We start from the raw sequence: 15,938 nt of genomic DNA on the forward strand, positions 1-15,938 counted from the left end.
CCAGCTGTCTCTCCCCCGCCCCCGCGTGTCTTCTAAGCTGTTGGAGGTAGCGGTGTGCACCTCTCCAACTCCGTCTGGTGTTCTTGAGCGTAACTCTTAGAGTGGTAGGAAAACACAACCGTGTTGACCGGAGAATGTCCTCTCATATTCCTTGGATTAGGGTCACTACCACCCACAAAGATGACAGGTGGTACTCGGGGACAGGAGACTGCCCCGGAAAAACATGGCTGTGCACAACCCAAACTTGACGCCCCGCACAATCATGGCAGCCGCGGCGCCCGACGTTCCGGCGGCCGTTAGCGGGCCTGGCGCTTGGCGGCCGTTGGCGCGCATGCGCCCCGCGCGCCCCGCACTGACATGGCCGTCGCCCGAGTCAGCGCGTCCGCAGCGCGCCGGCCGTTAATGGGCATGCTCCCTGAGCGCCCCGCACCGATATGGCGGCCGTCTTCCCTGGGGTGACTTTAACTCTCGGTTTTTGGTTATAGCCGGCCGGCGCTCACTTGTCTTCAGGAAGCTCGGAGCCTTTGGTGGAGCCGGGGAGAGGAAGGGTGGGTGCAAGAGTGAAAGGCGAGAGAGGACTGCAGGCATCCGGGCCGGCTCCTGGCCGGAGCAAGATGGCTGAGGGCGAGCGGCAGCCGCCACCAGGTAAGGCCGGCGGGGCCAGGCTGGGCCGGGTCGGGTAGGGTGAGGGCGGCGCCAGGTATGGGAGGCTCAGGAGGGCGAAAGTAAGGACACGGAGGAGCTGGAGGGGCAAAAGCTGAGGGGCCCCGAGGAGGAACTGAGTTGAATGGCCTTAGGGGAGAGGTGGGTGATGGTGCGCCGCTGGGAGGGAAGCAGGGGCTGCGAAGGGGTGGTGATTGGGGCGCAACTGTGGGTTTTGTGGGAGTCCGGGCTGCCCGAATGCCGGGCGGGCAGCACCATGGTCATAAGGGGCCCCTTTTGCATCTCTGGGCAGCGCGTGCCTAAGTAAGCCGTGAACCTGGTGGGGAAGTTGCCAGGGAACGGGGCGAAAGTGATTCCGGAGGCTGCCGTGTTATTAGTCGCTGCTCAGGGGATGGGGTGGTGCTCAGTGGGCCACGCCTGCCTCGCCCCCAGTTTCAGCTTCCGCGCACTGCCCACCCCTCATCCTCCTACTCTCAGGTTTCCGTGACTGAGAATTTATTGAGGGAACCCGCCCGTGGTGTCTAAACCTCTAATTTTAAAAGGCTGGTTGTGCAAGGAGGTTAGTCTCCCTCTGGCATCTCCTTCGATAACTGTTATTTACACTGTAGCCTCTTTTTAGTTCATCTCAAATAACTGGGATGGAGGTGCTACAGAAGGATCTTCTTAGAGACCCCTTTTATGAAGAAGGAGGAGGCTGGACTGGCCATAGATAACTTTTACATTCCCGACAGAGAGGCAAATAGTTTGGCTGACCAAACACAGCTAATGTTTTGAAATCATTTGATATTCTTGCTATCCTGTCTCCAATTTTGTAGTCCCTGGGAAGATCTCAGGAGGGAGAAATGTTGAAAATCAGAAAAGGCATCCTCTTCATGCCCCCACAAAAGAGATGAACAAAGAGCTGGGTTCCGTTTCTTAGGACATTCAAAACCAGACATTTTGTACAAAACCTCTGTGTGTGTGCCCTTAGAACGGGGGTGTCCAATCTTTTGTCTTCTCTAAGCCACATTGGAAGAAGAATTGTCTTGGGCCACACATAAAATACACTCACAGTAACTAACGAGAGCTGATGACCTAAAAAAAAGTCGCAAAAAGAAAAAAATCTCATAATGGTTTTGTGTTCTTTTTTCTTTTTTTTTTTTTGAGGCAGCGTCTCACTCTGTCCTCCAAGCAGGAGTGCAGTGATGTGAACACCTCCCGGGTTCAAGCGATTCTCCTGCCTCAGCCTCCTGAGTAGCTGGGACTACAGGCGTGCCACCATGCCCAGCTAATTTTTGTATTTTTATTAGAGACGGGATTTCACCATATTGGCCAGGCTGGACTTGAACTCCTGACCTCGTGATCCACCTGCCTCGGCCTTCCAAAGTGCTGGGATTACAGGCATGAGCCACCGCGCCCAGCTGGTCTCGATCTCTTGACCTCGTGATCCGCCTGCCTTGGCCTTCCAAAGTGCTAGTGTTACAGGAGTGAACCACCACATCTGGCCTATGTTTTAAGAAAGTTTACAAATTTGTGTCCAGCTACATTCAAAGCTGCCCTGGGCTGCGGGTTGGACAAGCTTGCCTTGGAAGTTCTGGTAATGACTCTGGGCCAGGTGGCTCACACCTGTAATCCCAGCCCTTTGGGAGGCTGAGGTGGGCGGATCACTTGACCTCAGGAGTTTGAGACCAGCCATGGCCAACATGGCAAAACCCCGTCTCTACTCAAAACACAAAAATTAGCTGGGCATGGTGGCATATGCCTGTGATCCCAGCTACTTGGGAGGCTGAGGCAGGAGAATCACTTGAACCCAGGAGGCGGAGGTTGCAGTGAGCCGAGATTGCGCCACTGCACTCCAGCCACTGCACCCCAGCCTGGGCAACACAGCAAGACTCCATCTCCCAAAAAATAGTTCTGGTAATGACATTAGGAGATAGGAGATATAAAGCAACCACTGTTATCAGTGAGATGAATGTGTCCCTTAGGATGAATGGGGGTGGAGAGTGGGAGGAGAGAGAACCTGTGTCCTGAAAGAGAGGAAGGCTCAGGGAGGTTATCCATGGCTGGAAAGAGCCAGGTCCCTGGACATGGTCCTTTTTTGAAATTGAAACAACTTTTGGGAATAGCTGGAAAGAACTTCTTCTTTTTTGTTTTTTTTTTTTTTTTTTTTGACACAGGGTTTCGCTTTGTCACCCAGGCCGGGGTGCAGTGGTGCAATCTCAGCTCACTGCAACCTCGGCCTCCTGAGTTCATGCGATTCTCGTGCCTCGGCCTCCCGAGTTGCTGAGGCGTCCACCACCATGCCGGGCTAATTTTTTGTATTTTTAATAGAGATGGGATTTCGCCAAGTTGGCCAAGCTGGTCTCGAACTCCTGGCCTCAAGTGATCCGCTGCCTTGGCCACTCACAGTGCTGAGATTACAGCCGTGAGCCACCGCGCCCAGCCAAGAAGTTCCTCTTAACTCAATGTAATGATGAAAACTTTGGATTTTGGAGTCACACATATCTGGCTCTGCCTGGCAAGTCACAGCCTCTGTGATCCTCAGTTACCTCTCTCTTTTTTAAAATTTCTTTTTTTTTTCTCCTAAGAAAAAAGCATAAGTTATTTCTTTTTTTTTTTTTTTTGAGACGGAGTCTCGCTCTTTTGCCCAGGCTGGAGTGCAGTGGCCGGATCTCGGCTCATTGCAAGCTCCGCCTCCTGGGTTTACGCCATTCTTCTACCTCAGCCTCCCTTGTAGCTGGGACTACAGGCGACCGCCACCTCGCCCAGCTGGTTTTTTTTTTTTTTTTTGTATTTTTTAGTAGAGACGGGGTTTCACCGTGTTAGCCAGGATGGTCTCAATCTCCTGACCTCGTGATCCGCCCGTCTCAGCCTCCCAAAGTGCTGGGATTACAGGCTTGAGCCACTGTGCCTGGCTATATTTCTTAAAATGAGACTACTATACTTTCTTCATAGAATTGTAGTATGTGTTCTATAAGAAGATGTGTGCAAAGCATGGGACATAGTAGGCGATCAGTAAATGCTGATTGCCCTTATCTTTTTCAAAGTTTCAAAGTTGTACAGGTTGAACATGTAGACCAGTTTCAAATGGCTGATGATAATGCTGTATATTATAGTCTTTGTTGGGGGGCTTAGAAAGGAACACTTCTAAAATTCTGAACGTTGATTCTATACTGCGAGGTTGTTGGGAATCCAGTGTCCCTTGGAACTTTGTCAGAGACATAATCTGAGGCTGGAGAGACTGTGGGCGTGACCTCATTTATCATAGTCCTGCCTTTGAAGCCTTGTTTCTTTGATTTGGGATTGTGTGTTCTGGCAACTTCTGTGTGTTTCATCAGTAATTTGTTATAGTGCTTCCTGGTAAGGTAGCCTTTTCCCAAATATGGACTGGCCTGAAGGCTTTCTTCCTGTGAAATATACCTGTTAAATAATGTCAGGAGTGCTGTCCCCCCCACCCCCTTTTTTTTTTTTGAGGCAGAGTCTAACTCTGTTACCCAGGCTGGAGTGCAGTAGTGTGATCTTGGCTCAGGGCAACCTCCGAGGAGGCTGTCCCTTTGCAGAGAAGGGTTATCTCACACGTACAAAAGGGCTGTATGTTCCCAAAGATTTTTTCCAAGTTGATTATTTGGAATGTGGGACTCATTTTCCCATAAAAGCAATGTGGTTGGGTTACTAGTCTGACCTACAAAGCTTTTTATTTGGCATCTTAGTTGAAGTGCCAATTTACTAATAGCAGGAGGCCTCAGTTTTGGGTTGTGGGAACAGAGCTTGCAGGACAGGTGGGAGAAGGAAGAGAGCTTCTGGTCTCTTTCTGGGGCCTTGGTTTGAGTTAGGTAGAGATTTGTCTTTCTCTAAATTCAGATTCTCTATCCTTCTCCTTAGGTCTCCAAGTCCCCTGGCACTTTTCTTTTGCTCAGGACCTCTCCAGACAGACTCTGTTTCTCCAAATGTGACATGTTCCAGAAACTTCTTAGGTCCCTGTGCCTTTTTCTCCATGTAGCTGATATCAGCTAGGTTTTAGGAGGAAGGCAGGGGGACAAATTTATACCATGTTGTGAGTGACTGACAGTCCTTTACCCTTCCACTTTAGGGGGAGTTTGCATTTTTTTTTTTTTTTTTTTTTGAGACTGAGTTTCGCTCTTGTTGCCCAGGCTGGAGTGCAGTGGCGTGAACTTGGCTCACTGCAACCTCTGCCTCCCAGGTTCAAGTGATTCTCCTGCCTCAGCCTCCTGAGTAGCTGGGATTACAGGTGCCCACCACCACCGCCTGGCCAATTTTTAGGTATTTTTAGTAGAGACGGGCTTTCACCATGTTGGCCAGGCTTGGTCTCGATCTCCCGACCTCAGGTAATCTACCGCCTCAGCCTCCCAAAGTGCTGGGATTACAGGCCTAAGCCACCGCACCTGGCTGAGAGTTTGCATTTTTAAAGGCAATACTTACTAATCTAACATTTCTGCAGTTGTAAATTCAGGTCCGCAATTCTGTATCCAAAACCCTCAGGGCCAGGTGTATTTTGAAATTCAGAGTTTTTCGTATTTCAGAAGACAGCATCCCCTAAGCAAACACAATTATTTCAGCAAAATGTATAAATACCCTCACTAAATCAGATACACAAAGCCTGTAAACGTCTTCGTATCAGTTTAGATTTTATACCTAATGACCTTACGGTAAACTTATTTTTTAAAAAATTGGGTTCTCAGAGCTTTATGAATTTTGGAATGATGAATAAAAGATTGAGGGCTTGTATTTCTCAGTATCACAAGGTGAAGGGAGTCCTGCAATGTGGTTGAAGAGATGTTCGGCTAGCAAGGGCACTTCTAGTAAGCAGTTGGCTTTGGTGTTAAGTTTGCCTCTAGGTCAGCACATGAAACTTCTCTGGGTTTTCCTTTCACACACCAACTGGAAAATATAGAAACTCTTGCTTTTTTCTGATTACAAAAGTACTATGTGCTTTTTTTGCTGTTGCTGTTTATTTTTGAGATAGGGTCTCACTCTGACACCCAGGCTGGAGTGCAGTGACATGATCATGACTCACTGTAGCCTCGACCTTCCAGACTCAAGTCATCCTCACACTGTAGCCTCCCAAGTAGCTGGGACTACAGTCACACATGCTGCCATGCCAGGCTAATTTTATTTTATTTTATTTTTGAGATGGAGTTTTGCTCTGTCACCCAGGCTGGAGTGCAGTGGCACAATCTCGGCTCATTGCAAACTCCACCTCCTAGGTTCAAGCAATTCTCCTGTCTCAGCCTCCTGAGTAGCTGGGATTACAGGCGCCTGCCACCACGCCTGGCTAATTTTTATGTTTTTAGTAGAGATGGGGTTTCACCATGTTGGCCAGGCTGGTCTTGAACTCCTGGGCTCAAGTGATCCACCCGCCTCGGCCTCCCAAAGTAGTGGGATTATAGGCATGAGCCACCATGCCTGGCCTGTGCTTGTTTTTGAAAGTAATATGTAACTTAGAAGATGGCAGTCCTATATAAATCACGTCCCCTAGAAATGATCTTCAGTAACTTTGGTGTTTAATCTTTTAGATTTTCGCAACACATGTATAGACCCATGTATCACTTAACAGGGACACATTCTGATAAATGTGACATTAGGTGATTTCCTCGTTGTGGGAACATCATAGAGTGTACTTGCACAAACCTAGATGGTATATATTTTAAAATTTATTAATATATATATTTTTCATAGGAAAAACCAAATGTCCAAGCACCATTACTAAGCATCAGTCTTTTTCCCTGCTTGAGCTGCAATGTTAACATCAAGTGCCATGTATCAGGTTTCTATATACACTCCATTATAATCTATGGAACCATCATCGTATATGCAATCTGTTGTTGACTGACTGAAACATCGTTACGCAGCACGTGATTATACTAATATGTATATGTGTGACTTATGTTAGTGTGTATAGTTCCTGTTTCGTAAGAATGAGATTTGACATATATAATAGTGCAGTTTTCTTTCTTCACTTTTTTTTTTTAAATTTGGCTGTCTTTCCTATGTCAGCAATGTAGATTTCATTCTTTCTTTATTTTTTTGAGGCAGAGTCTCGTTTTGTTGCCCAGGCTGGAGTGCAATGCCACGATCTCTGCTCACTGCAACCTCCGCCTCCCGGGTTCAAGCGATTCTCCTGCCTCAGCTTCCTGAGTAGCTGAGATTACAGGTGTGTGCCACCATGCCCGGCCGATTTTTTGTATTTTTAGTAGAGACAGGATTTCACCACGTTGCCCAGGCTGATCTCGAACTCCTGAGCTCAGGCAATCGGCCTGCATCAGCCTCCCAAAGTGCTAGGATTACAGGTGTGAACCACTGTGCCCGCCACATTCTTTAATTTTTATTATTATTATTTTTTGATAGAGAGTCTCACTCTGTTGCCAGGGCTAGAGTGCAGTGCCACGATCATGGCTCACTGTGGCTTTGACCTCCTGGGCTCAGGCGATCCTCCTGTCCCAGCCTCCTGTGTAGCTAGGACCACAGGTGTGTGCCACCACGCCCAGCTGATTTTTTTTTTTTTTCGAGACAGTGTCTTGCTCTGTCCCTCAGGCTAGAGTGCAGTCGCACGATTTCGGCTCACTGCAGCCTGTGCCTGCTGGGTTCAAGTGATTCTTCTGCCTCAGCTTCGCGAGTAGCTGGGACTACAGGTGTGTGCTACCACACCTGGCTAATTTTTTATGTATTTTTAGTGGAGACAGGGTGTCACTGTGTTAGCCAGGATGGTCTCAATCTCCTAACCTCATGATCCACCCACCTTGGTCTCCCAAAGTTCTGGGATTACAGGCATGAGCCACCACACCTGGCCACGCCTGGCTAATTTTTGTTATTTTTAGTAGAGACAGAGTTTTGCCATGTTGACCAGTCTGGTCTTGAACTCCTGAACTCAGGTGATTTGCCTGCCTCTGCCTCCCAAAGTGCCAGGATTACGGACATAAGCCACCTTGCCTGGCTAATTTTTAAATTATTTGTAGAGATGGGGGTCTCCCTGTGTTGCCTGGGCTGGTCTTGAACTCCTGGGCTCAAGCGATCCTCCTGCCTGGGCCTCCCAAAATGCTGGGATTACAAATGTGAGCCACTGTGCCTGGTCTAGATTTTATTTTTTCTACAAGTTATGAAAATTTCCATTATGTGGGCATATAATTATTTATGCATCATCTTATCAACTGATATTTGGGTTGTTTCTAATTTTTTTTCAAGGCTGAGTCTTGCTCTGTCACCCAGGCTGGAGTGCAGCTCACTTCAGCCTCAGCCTCCTGGGCTCAAGTGATCCTCTCGCCTCATCCCCTGAGTAGCTAGGACTACAGGTGTGCACTACCACACCTGGCTAATTTTTGTATTTTTTGTAGAGATGGGGTTGGTCATGTGGTCCAGGCTGGTTTCAAACTCGTGGACTTAAGCAATCTGCCTGCCTCGGTCTCCCAAAGTTTTGGGATTATAGGCATGAGGCACTGTGCCTGGCCTAGATTTTACTCTTTTTATAAGCTATGAAAATTTTTATTATGTGGGCATATCTCTCTCTCTCTCTCTCTCTCTCTCTCTCTTTCTCTGTCTCTCCTTTTCCTTCCTTCCTTCCTTCCTTCCTTCCTTCCTTCCTTCCTTCCCTCCCTCCCTCCCTCCCTCCTTCCCTCCCTCCTTCCTTCCCTCCTTCCTTCCCTCCTTCCTTCCCTCCTTCCTTCTCTCCTTCCTTCCCTTGCTGTGTTTCCCAGGCTGGAGTGCAGTGGCATGATCTTGGCTCACTGTAACCTCTGCCTCCTGGGTTCCAGCGATTCTCCTGCCTCAGCCTCCCAAGTAGCTGGGATTACAGCATGTGCCACCACACCCGGCTAATTTTTTGTATTTTTAGTAGAGATGGAATTTTGCTACGTTGGCCAGGCTGGTCTTGAACTCCTGGCCTCAAATGATCCACCTGTCTCGGCTTCCCAAAATGTTGGGATTACAGGCATGAGCCACCACACCCAGCTTCTTTTTTTTTTTTTTTTTTTTTTGAGACGGACTCTCGCTCTGTCGCCCAGGCTGGAGTGCAGTGGCCTGATCTCAGCTCACTGCAAGCTCCACCTCCCGGGTTTACACCATTCTCCTGCCTCAGCCTCCCGAGTAGCTGGGACTACAGGCGCCCGCCACCTCACCCGGCTGGTTTTTTGTATTTTTAGTAGAGATGGGGTTTCACCGTGTTAGCCAGGATGGTCTCGATCTCCTGACCTCATGATCCGCCTATCTCGGCCTCCCAAAGTGCTGGGATAACAGGCTTGAGCCACCGTGCCCGGCCCTTCTTTTTTTTTTAAGACGGAGTCTCACTCTGTCACCCAGGCTGGAGTGCAGTGGAACAATCCAGCTCACTGCAATCTCTGCCTCCCCAGTTCAAGCAATTCTCCTGCCTCAGCCTCCCAAGTAGCTGGGATTACGGGTGTGTGCTATCATGCCGGGCTAATTTTTGTTATGTTTTAGTAGAGACGGGGTTTTACCACGTTTGCCAGGCTGGTCTGGAACTCCTGACCTCAAATGATCCGCTCGCCTCAGCCTCCCAAAGTTCTGGGATTACAGGTGTGAGTCACTGTGCCTGACCTGGGCATATCATTATTTACCCATTGTCTTATCAACTGATATTTGGGTTTTTTTTTTTTTTTCCCCCGAGATGGAGTCTTGCTCTATCAGCCAGAGCTGGAGTGCAGTGGCACGATCTCATCTCACTGCAACCTCCACCTCCTGGGTTCAAGCAATTCTCTTCCCTCAGCCTTCTGAGTAGCTGGGATTACAGGTGTGTGCCACCACACTTGGCTAATTTTTGTATTTTTAGTAGAGGTGGGGTTTTACCTTGTTGGCCAGGCTGGTCTCAAATTCTTGATCTCGTCAACTGCCTGCCTTGGCCTCCCAAAGTGCTGGGATTACAGGTGTGAGCCACCACGCCCAACCTATTTGGGTTGTTTCTAATTAAAAAAATTTTTTTTTTTTTTGAGACAGAGTTTCACTCTTGTTGCCTAGGCTGGAGTGCGATGGCATGATCTTGGCTCACTCCAGCCTCTGTCTCCTGGTTCAAGCAATTCTCCTTCCTCAGCCTCCCAAATAACTGGGATTACAGGCATGCGCCACCACACCTGACTAATTTTATATTTTTAGTAGAAATGGGGTTTCACTGTGTTGGTTAGGCTCGTCTCCAACTCCTGACCTCAGGTGTGATCCACCCACTTCAGCCTCCCAAAGTGCTGGGATTGTAGGCATGAGCCACCGTGCCCTGCCTAAAAAGTTTTTTTTTTTTTTAAAGTAGAGACAAGGTCTCGCTATGTTGCCCAGGTTAGTGTCAAACTCCTGGACTCAAGTGATCCTTGCACCTGGGGCTCCCAAAGTGCTGAGATTACAGGTGTAAGCCACTGTGCCCGACCTTTTTTTTTTTTTTGATGCATCAAGCACCTTTATGTATATCTTTGTCTGTTTCTGTGAGCACATCGGAAAGATTCCTATAAGTAGACCTGTTGACTCATTGTGTATATGCAGTTTTTTTACTTCAAAAGGTGGTGCTGAGTTGTCCCCTTAGCAGGTCTTACCAACTAACCTTCCCACCCACAGAGCAGGAGAATTCTTGTTTCTTCTTCCTGGAATCAATATCAGATGTCTTTTTCTTTGTTTTGTTTTTTTTTTTTTTTTGTTTTTTTTTTTTTTGAGACGGAGTCTCGCTCTGTCGCCCAGGCTGGAGTGTAGTGGCCGGATCTCAGCTCACTGCAAGCTCCGCCTCCCGGGTTTACGCCATGCTCCTGCCTCAGCCTCCCGAGTAGCTGGGATTACAGGCGCCCGCCACCTTGCCTGGCTAGTTTTTTGTATTTTTTTATTAGAGACGGGGTTTCACCGTGTTAGCCAGGATGGTCTCGATCTCCTGACCTCGTGATCCGCCCGTCTTGGCCTCCCAAAGTGCTGGGATTACAGGCTTGAGCCACAGCGCGCGGCCTGTTTTGTTTTGTTTTTATTGGGACAGAGTCTCGTTCTGTCGTTCAGGCTGGAGTGCAGTGGTGTGATCTCAGCTCACTGCAACCTCCACCTCCTGGACTCAGATGATCTCCTGCTTCAGCCTCCCCAGTGGCTGGGACTATAGGTGCACAACCACACCTAGCTAATTTTTAAATTTTTTTTTCTTAGAGATGGCGTTTTGCCAAGTTGGCCAGGCTGGTCTTGTACTCCTGGCCTTAAGTGATCTGCCTGCTTTGGCCTCCCAAAGTGCTGGAATTAGGTTCTAGCCACCACGCCTAGCCAGATATTTTTAATTTGCCAACCTTATCCAGGAAGAGAAGTCACATATAATTTATGTGTCCGTGCTTATTCAGGAAGTTGGCAATTTATTTGTTTATTGCAATTAATTAATTTTTTTTTTTTTTTTGAGAGGGAGTCTTGCTCTGTTGCCCAGGCTGAAGTGCAATGTCACAATCTCGGCTCACCGCAAGCTCCGCCTCCCGGGTTCACGCCATTCTCCTCCCTCAGCCTCCCTAGTAACTGGGACCACAGGCGCTGGCCACCATGCCTGGCTAATTTTTTTTGTATTTTTTTAGTAGAGACGGGGTTTTACCATGTTAGCCAGGATGGTCTCAATCTTCTGACCTTGTGATCGACCTGCCTTGGCCTCCCAAAGTGCTGGGATTACAGGCATGAGCCACCACGCCTGGCCTGTTTTTTTTCTTCTGTGAGTTGCCTGTGTATGTCTGAAACATCAACTTGGTTTTATTTCTCTAACCGTCCTGCTGTGGTGGGGAGAGGGAAGGGAGGGCATGATTATTGAAGGGATTGTCAATATTGTCCTTCTCTTTCCTCCCCAGAGTGAGGAAGGGTAGGAGGCTGGTGGGTTTGGCTTAACAAGCCATTACTCTGTCCTGGAAGTATGTGCCTGGTTTATGCTAGGGCTCAGGTATTGGAGTCCTGGTTTAAAAGTGAGAGAGAGGCCAGACGCGGTGGCTCACACTTGTAATCCCAACTCTTTGGGAGGCCAAGGCGGGTGGATCACCTGAGGTCAGGAGTTTGAGATCAGCCTGGCCAACATGGTGAAACCCCATCTCTACTAAAAATGCAAAAATTAGCTGGGCATGGTGACGCACGTCTGTAATCCCAGCTACCCAGGACGCTGAGGCAGGAGAATCACTTGAACCTGGGAGGCAGAGGTTGCTATGAGCCAAGATCGCACCACTGCACTCCAGCTTGGGTGACAGAGCAAGACTCCGTCTCAAAAAAAAAAAAAAAGATAAATAAATAAAAAAAATTAGCTGGGTGTGGTGGCGCATGCCTGTAATCCCAGCTACTCAGGAGACTCAGGCAGGAGAATTGCTTGAACCCTGGAGGTGGAAGTTGCTGTGAGCCGAGATCATGTCACTGGACCCCAGCCTGGGCAACAAGAGCAAAACTCTGTCTCAAAAAAAAAGGTGAGAAGGAGTGTGTGTGTTATAGGGGAGGATTCTATTTACCTATTTGTTTTTTCATTTTCAAGATTCTTTGGAGGAGGCCCCTCCAGCCACTCAGAACTTCATCATTCCGAAAAAGGAGATCCACACAGTTCCAGACATGGGCAAATGGAAGCGTTCTCAGGTACCTGTGGTGTCTGCACTTTAGGGTTGGAACTGCGGTGAGAAACTTAGGCTTTTCAAAGACAGTGGTTTTCCTGGCATGACGGGTGGTGAGTTCCTGGCCCTTCTTGCTCTTGGAGCCTGAGTTTTCAGAAGCTAGGGAGAAAGGTGACAGGGGAGCTGGCTGTCCCATCTCTAGATGTTTTATCAGGCTGGCGCCAGGGTAGCCCGGGAGAGTTCCGCTCCTGGTTCTCATAAGCCATTGCCCCTTGAGTGTTGCTGTATTGTTCGAACATGAGTGTTCAAAATGATGGAGCGAGTCACTTTGATTCTGGTCTGCAAGTAACAGCAAGTGTGGCAGCCAGTGCCTCAAAGGGAGAAGAGGCTATCTCATGGAAACTTTGGCCAGGGATATAGCTAAGCCTGCACATATCTAGGAGCTGGGACCCAGAGCACTGGGCACAGATTGACTTTCTCTGCTGCTCAACTGAAATGATGGGCAGAAGATAACTACTTGTACCTCCCAGGCTTCTGGTACAGGCTGTGGAAAGACAAACTGAGCAAAAGAAAGCCAATTTCAATTTCTAAGGGAAGGCCTCTGGCCCAATTCTAGTCAGGCTCCTGCCCCCAGCCTGGTGAGCTGAGCTGGAGAGTGTTGCTCGTACAGAAGGCTGGGCACAGGGGTCTTCGCATGCTGGGCATATTTTCCAGGAGACCCACACCCTACGACTTCTTTGCTTTGTCCTCACTGGGGCTTGGGGCCATCTAAGCCTGTCTGGTTCCTTTTTCACAAGCCTACCCTCTCAGTGTTTGGAAATGGTTATCATGTCTTTTCTGAGCCTTCATCAGGATCAACAGTCCCTTCAGCCTAGGGATTCAAAGGATATAGTTTCAGTCCTTTCATCATCTTGGTTGCTTTACCTCAGAGTTTCTCATTGTCAGCACTATGGACATTTGGGGGCAGATAATTCTTCATTGTAGGGGGCCGTCCTGTGCCATGTAGGACGTTTAGTAATATCTCTGGCTTCTACCCACTAGATGTCAGCAGCATTCCTTTCCCCAGCTGTCACAACTAGCATTGTCTCCAGATCTTGTCAGATCTTCTCTGAGCCAGATTGCTGTAGTTGAGAACCTGCTTGTTTGTCTGAATCCAAATGTGACACTTCCTTTGCTGCTTCTCATCCATGTGTTCCAGCATAGCTGCAGTCAGGACAGGGGCTCAGACTTGCCCTGGCCTGGGAGAGTTGCTCTGGAGAGGCCTGGCCTGCTGAGGGTCATCCCATGGCTGGCAGGAAGATCTTGGTATAGGAATACTTCCTTCTAGATATCAGGCCTTGTCTCAGGGCTTGCTGTGGACACCCCAGCTTGGATAAGGAGAAAGAAAGTGAGAGGAAAAAGGGATGAAGAAGAAGCAAAACCAAACAGGAGTCACTTGTTCCCAGCACCTGCCTCTCTAGGGGCCTGCACCTCAATGCTATTTTTTTTTTTTTTTTTTTGAGACAGGGTCTCACTCTGTCCCCCAGGCTGGAGTTCAGTGATATGATCACAGCTCACTGCAGCCTCTACCTCTTGGGCTCAAGCAATCCTCCCACCTCAGCCATCTGAGTAGCTGGGACCACAGGCACCATGCCTGGCAAACCTTTTAATTTTTTGGAGAAATGGGGTCTCACTATGTTGCCCAGGCTGGTCTCAAGCTCCCGGGTTCAAGTGATCCTCCTGCCTCAGCCTCCCAAAGTGCTAGGATTACAGACTTGAGCCACAACACCTGACCCTCAGTGTTTTCTTATCCTTATGTTGGGTTTAACTGCAGCCCGGCAGGGAAGAGAGTGTCCGGTTGAAAGCTGGGGATGGTTGTGTGGGGAGACCTGTCTGTGGCAGGCATCTGCACTGCAACTAGACAGCCTGGCCTGCCTGTGGTGGCTGATTGCTGGGAGCAAGACCCTTGGTTTCCTCATCTGTAAGATGGCAACAGCAGTGTCTACCTTATAGGTCTATTGTGTCAAGAAACTGCTGGCAGCAATAGTGAGTACTTGTTCTGGCTGGAGATTATCGTGTTGCTGTGGTCACTGTCTTGCCAGCTTTTCTGGAGGGTAGGGGTCGGGTATTTGGCATTATGTTTCTACTTCTCCTGCTGTGGGGTTGGGAGTCAGGCTCAAGAGAAGAAGAAAACTCAGAGCTCTTTGGTAACCTGGTGGAGCTTGGGGCAGGTGGTAGGGAGGGTCTGCTACCCCTCTCCCATTCTCCTCTCTGTTTGGTAGGCATACGCAGACTACATCGGATTCATCCTTACCCTCAACGAAGGTGTGAAGGGGAAGAAACTGACCTTCGAGTACAAAGTCTCCGAGGTAGGCCCAGGAGGAGCTGCTGCAGCAGCCTTTCCAAAAATAGCTCCAGAGTCGCTGGGCGCGGTGGCTCACGCTTGTAATCCCAGCACTTTGGGAGGCTGAGGCGGGCAGATCACGAGGTCAGGCGATCGAGACCATCCTGGCTAACACGGTGAAACCCTGTCTCTATTAAAAATACAAAAAAATTAACCAGGCCTGGTGGCGGGCGCCTGTAGTCCCAGCTACTCGGGAGGCTGAGGCAGGAGAATGGCCTGAACCTAGGAGGCGGAGCTTGTAGTGAGCCGAGATTGCGCCACTGCACTCCAGCCTGGGCGAAAGAGAGAGACTCCATCTAAAAAATAAAAAATACAAAAAATTAGCCGGGCGTGGTGGCGGGTGCCTGTAGTCCCATCTACTCGGGAGGCTGAGGCAGGAGAATGGCGTGAACCCAGGAGGCGGAGCTTGCAGTGAGCTGAGTTTGTGCCACTGCACTCCAACCTGGGCAACAGAGCTAGACTCTGTCTCAAAAAAAAATAGCTTCAGAGTCTCGTGGGCTCAGTGCCCACCACCGGGCCAGTGCAGAAAATAAGATTGCCCAAATACATGTGCACGTCACATTTTCATGTCAATATTTCTAATTTTAAAAATCTGTGAATAGGTGGATATTTATAAAATTGAGATCAAGGTAAACATGCTGTTTTATAGTTAGTATTTTTGCCAAAAATTTTTTTTTTTTGAGATGTAGTTTCACTCTTGTTGCCCAGGCTGGAGTGCAGTGGCGCAATCTCGGCTCACCGAAACCTCTGCCTCCGGGTTCAAGCGATTCTCCTGCCTCAGCCTCCTGAGCAGCAGGGATTACAGGTGTGTGCCACCACGCCTGGCTAATTTTGAATTTTTAGTAGAGACGGGGTTTCTCGATGTTGGTCAGACTGGTCTCAAACTCCTGACCTCAGGTGATCTGCCTGCCTCAGCCTCCCAAAGTGCTGGGATTATAGGCATGAGCCACTGCACCTGGCCTGCTGTTTTTATATAAGTTTTGAAATTAAAACAGATTACAAAACAGTAAATGTGCTCACTGGAGAGATCAGTAATAGACATGTGTTAGACATTCATGGCAGAGCTGATCTTCCCTGTGTTTCTCATACCCAGCTTCCAGGGCAGCCCCTACTGACAGTGGACACCCAGGAAAGCAAGAGCTCCTCTTCTCCTGCAGTGAGCTGTGCCCTCATTTATTTGTTTTATTTTATTTTATTTTATTTTAAATATAGAGACAGGGTCTCGCCATGTTGCCCAGGCTGGTCTCGAACTCCTGAGCTCAAGCAATCCTCCTGCCATGGTCTCCCAAAGTGCTGGGGTGACAGATGTGAGCCATCAAACTTGGCCCCTCATTTATTTAAACAGCCCCCATCTTCAGACTTTTAGATTATCTCGGTAA

General features: G+C 48.7%; 1 protein-coding gene across 5 annotated transcripts in view; it reads left to right on the forward strand.

Moving 5' to 3' along the window:
• The first annotated feature begins 327 nt into the window (after nt 1-327).
• PTPA (protein phosphatase 2 phosphatase activator) overlaps nt 328-15,938 on the forward strand; it is a 41,803-nt gene continuing 26,192 nt past the window's right edge. For 3 of the 5 annotated variants that reach the window (XR_004433059.1, XM_033193489.1, XM_033193485.1), the window contains exons 1-3: nt 334-645; nt 12,104-12,201; nt 14,438-14,524. Coding sequence is in view for 4 of the 5 variants with exons in the window: in XM_033193489.1 (XP_033049380.1) it covers nt 615-645; nt 12,104-12,201; nt 14,438-14,524 (216 nt within the window). In the remaining variant the exon portion in view is untranslated. Of the gene's footprint in view, nt 646-12,103; nt 12,202-14,437; nt 14,525-15,938 lie in introns of all 5 variants that reach the window. The other 2 variants (XM_033193502.1, XM_033193494.1) reach the window with 2 other exon arrangements.

Source organism: Trachypithecus francoisi, unplaced genomic scaffold (genome assembly GCF_009764315.1).
Source record: "Trachypithecus francoisi isolate TF-2019V2 unplaced genomic scaffold, Tfra_2.0 Contig01585, whole genome shotgun sequence".
NCBI classification, from domain to species: Eukaryota; Metazoa; Chordata; class Mammalia; order Primates; family Cercopithecidae; genus Trachypithecus; species Trachypithecus francoisi.